This window comes from Cariama cristata, unplaced genomic scaffold (assembly GCF_000690535.1).
Source record: "Cariama cristata isolate BGI_N322 unplaced genomic scaffold, ASM69053v1 scaffold5911, whole genome shotgun sequence".
Taxonomy (NCBI): Eukaryota; Metazoa; Chordata; class Aves; order Cariamiformes; family Cariamidae; genus Cariama; species Cariama cristata.
The window spans coordinates 34,144-37,309 of NW_009600909.1; the positions used below are offsets into that span (position 1 = coordinate 34,144).

General features: G+C 36.9%; 1 protein-coding gene across 1 annotated transcript in view; it reads right to left on the reverse strand.

The window, feature by feature from the left end:
- Positions 1–967: 967 nt before the first annotated feature.
- RUVBL1 (RuvB-like AAA ATPase 1) overlaps positions 968–3,166 on the reverse strand; it is a 17,482-nt gene continuing 15,283 nt past the window's right edge. Inside the window, exons 10-11 of the mRNA XM_009710216.1 lie at positions 1,874–1,965; positions 968–1,560 (exon numbers count right to left, since the gene is read on the reverse strand). Of these exons, the coding sequence (XP_009708518.1) occupies positions 1,401–1,560; positions 1,874–1,965 (252 nt within the window). The 3' untranslated portion in view covers positions 968–1,400. The remainder of the gene's footprint in view (positions 1,561–1,873; positions 1,966–3,166) is intronic.

The window sequence follows — 3,166 nt, forward strand, 5'->3', positions numbered from 1 at the left end:
TTTTTTTTTTTAAAAAAAAAAAGCAATTGCCAGTGTCTGCTTAATGTAATACTATGGAGATTCTCCCGCTGTGAGGAACTGATGACCTTCTGTGAAGGATTCATGGAAGGCTTAGTAGCTGTAAGTTCAGTACTTGTCAGAAAGCTTTTCATTTAGGAACATGGATTAAAATTTTTGATGAGCTAAAACTTACCTTCTCCAACTTGCTAAAAAGAAAAAAGATGTTTAAAAACTGGGCTTCTGTGACAAGTTGTTATTTCCCCCCTTCCCACCCTAAGAACTATGCTTATTTAAGTAAGTGTACATAAAGTGTTTTAAGTCACTAAAGATTCTAACAAAGAATGTGAGGTTAGTCACTTTATAAAGCTTCCACGTTTTTTTTCTTAGCTCATCCATTTATATGGTTACATAGATTTGTATTTCAGTGTTACAAGGATCTTAATCTGCAAATCATTTATCCTCAGAGTGCTGTGAAACAATCAAGTATCGATGCTTCACAAAATAAGGAGGCATACTTTGTGAACAAGAGACTAAGGCTAAGTCCATACAAAGTCTGTGCAGAACAGGATTTTACTTTTAGTTTGTTAAGTTTTCCTGATCCTGGGTGATCAAGAAAGTGGGGACAGAACATAGTGGAAAAAATAGCTAACCATGATGGAAAGCAATTTTTATTTAACCTGCTCTAAGAAAAACCAAAGAAGGTTAAGTTACTCTGGAAGAAAGGCTTTAAATAGGGCCAAAATAATGACTATTATGTATTTCTGCATTCTCCAAAGAAGTCTTCAGAAAATAAAAAACCGAGACCTACAAAAAAGTAAACACTTTTAAAGGTCCCATTACTATTCCTTTGTTTTGCTGTAGATCTGGTTTTGTGTTGCAGATCCAAATACTGGTATTTGGCTTTGTTAATTCCATCTTATTTTGGCCATTTTAGGCAGGTCAACACTCAGGGTAAACACATGCAAGCTTCCAATATTCTTGAAATATTTTATTATAAAGCACTTCAGACAAACTTTGATTCAAAAAAAAAAATGTTCTCATCTGTAAAAGGAAACTATTTTAAAACAATATTCATAAAGAAAACAGACTGTTCTTAAGCATCAAATTCAGTTAGAGCTCTTCTGTAATGAAATCTAAAGACAAAACTGTTGGGTCAAGAACTATTCATTTTGTATGTACTCATAAAAGGGAGACTAAGATGTTACACAGACATCATGGAGCATCTTATTGTTGATAATGACACAGGAACGCTTGATAGTTAATTCTGGCCTGACAAAGGAGTCCAACATTTAAATACTTTTCAGTCCCAAAAGAGGCAAACCATTAACATTTCTCATTCAATAATTAAGTCAGCCCTGGGTAAGGGTTAAAGCCACTTCAAAGCATCTAGCATAAGCTCTTCATTTCATGTACTTCTCCTGTTGATCAGCCAAGATTTTTGCTGAGGATTTGGCATCATAGAAGAGTTCATTTATTTCTTCAATATGCTCTTTCTCAATGCTGTCTTTCCCATTAATCTTGGCAAGCAGGTTAGCTGGGGTCAGTAACTGCACAGCATACCTGTGACCAAAGAAAGATGAACGAATAATTACTATTTGGTGCATCCCAGTGAACTGAATACATGTAGGGGTGGGAGATTTGTTAGGAAACACACAGCTCTACCAGCAGTATAAAAAGTCTGCAAGACTCTCCAGCACATGCATTTGTTAAAGGGGGAAAGAGGAGGATTACCACTCTTTTTTAACATTAGCACTGTTCTTAATAGACCACATTATTGTAGGGAGAGCTTCGTCTCACTTCCAAGAGTGAGTTATCCTACAGTGTTTTAAGACCCAGTCATACTTAAGAGAAAAGCCAACTGTGCTCAACTTACCTTAAGGTTGTCTTGGTACCAATCTCCCCTAAATGGTTTAGAGCTTCTTCACTAATATTAATTCCTTCTGTCTGAGCACGAAGTTTTATGATCTGTTGGGAAGAATGAGTAAGTGAGGTACCAGCCCAATTAGCATGCTAAATTACTTAGCTTAGTATCTGGAAACCCTGTCAGCTTAGAGATGAGACATACTATAAAACAACATGGTGTGGAGAGTTATTCTAGTCTAACTTACCACTAAACTAGAATTTGTAGAATTCTAAGTCTTTGAATAGGCAAATATGATGTTGAAAAACTGATTATCACAAAAGGCAGGTAAAGTAACATGCCTGGACTACTAACCCTTCATGATAATGCTGCATGGTTAGCCAAGTGTATCTACTAATAAGGAGCAGAACATGAGAACTTAACAGAAGAAAGTGAGAGCTGGAGTCTTGTGAACAGCTATACCAGTTACTAAATTTTGCAGTGTATCACTGCTGCTATAGAGCAGACCCCTCCAAAAAGCCCTACAGAAAGCTATGCCCTTTCCCCAGCAGCTCACAACACACTTTTTATTCAATTGACAAGAAGATAGTAAAATAAATCAAAAAGTTACTTTCTATGATTCACCTATTCCTGCAAGAAGGGGGGGGGGCGGGCGGGAAATCACCGAGAAGAATCTAATCTTTCAAGAACAGTCTCAGGCTCGTACCAGTTTGAAGATCTTTACAAAGTTGGAGAGCAAGATATCACCAATAAGCCTGAGCATATAAAGCTGTAACAAAAGTGGCACAAGTCTCTTGCTAGTCCGTATTACCAGCTGAGTGATAAGGGGCAGACTGGATAATGATGTTGTGTTGTAGTGCTGAGATAACTCTGGAACTGCAAGCCTCATATAATACAGGTATTTTTCACTTTGGCAGCTTTGTAAACAAGATATCAAGAAGCACTCGTTTAAATTAAAGCCATAAAAATGCACTAGGGGAGTCAGGGTAAGGAACAGAGTAACAGAGAGGGGCTTGAAATGGTAGGAAGTTGTGCTAAGATATTAATACTGAATATTGGCAATGCTGCTGCAAATTGCAGTTTCAGATTGAAGATTTTTTTTCTATCTTTCAGATCCCCTAAACATCACCTTCCCTTCATTCAAATACTGCTATTTTATACTTCCCCTGCTAGAAACAAGATATCTTGAATGCCACATCTTTAACAACCTTTTTTAAAATAACTTTTTACCTAGCAACTTGGTAGACTTACTGTAAGACTGGGGACCAAGCCACTAACCCAGCAAATTATATAAGCAAGCTGCTA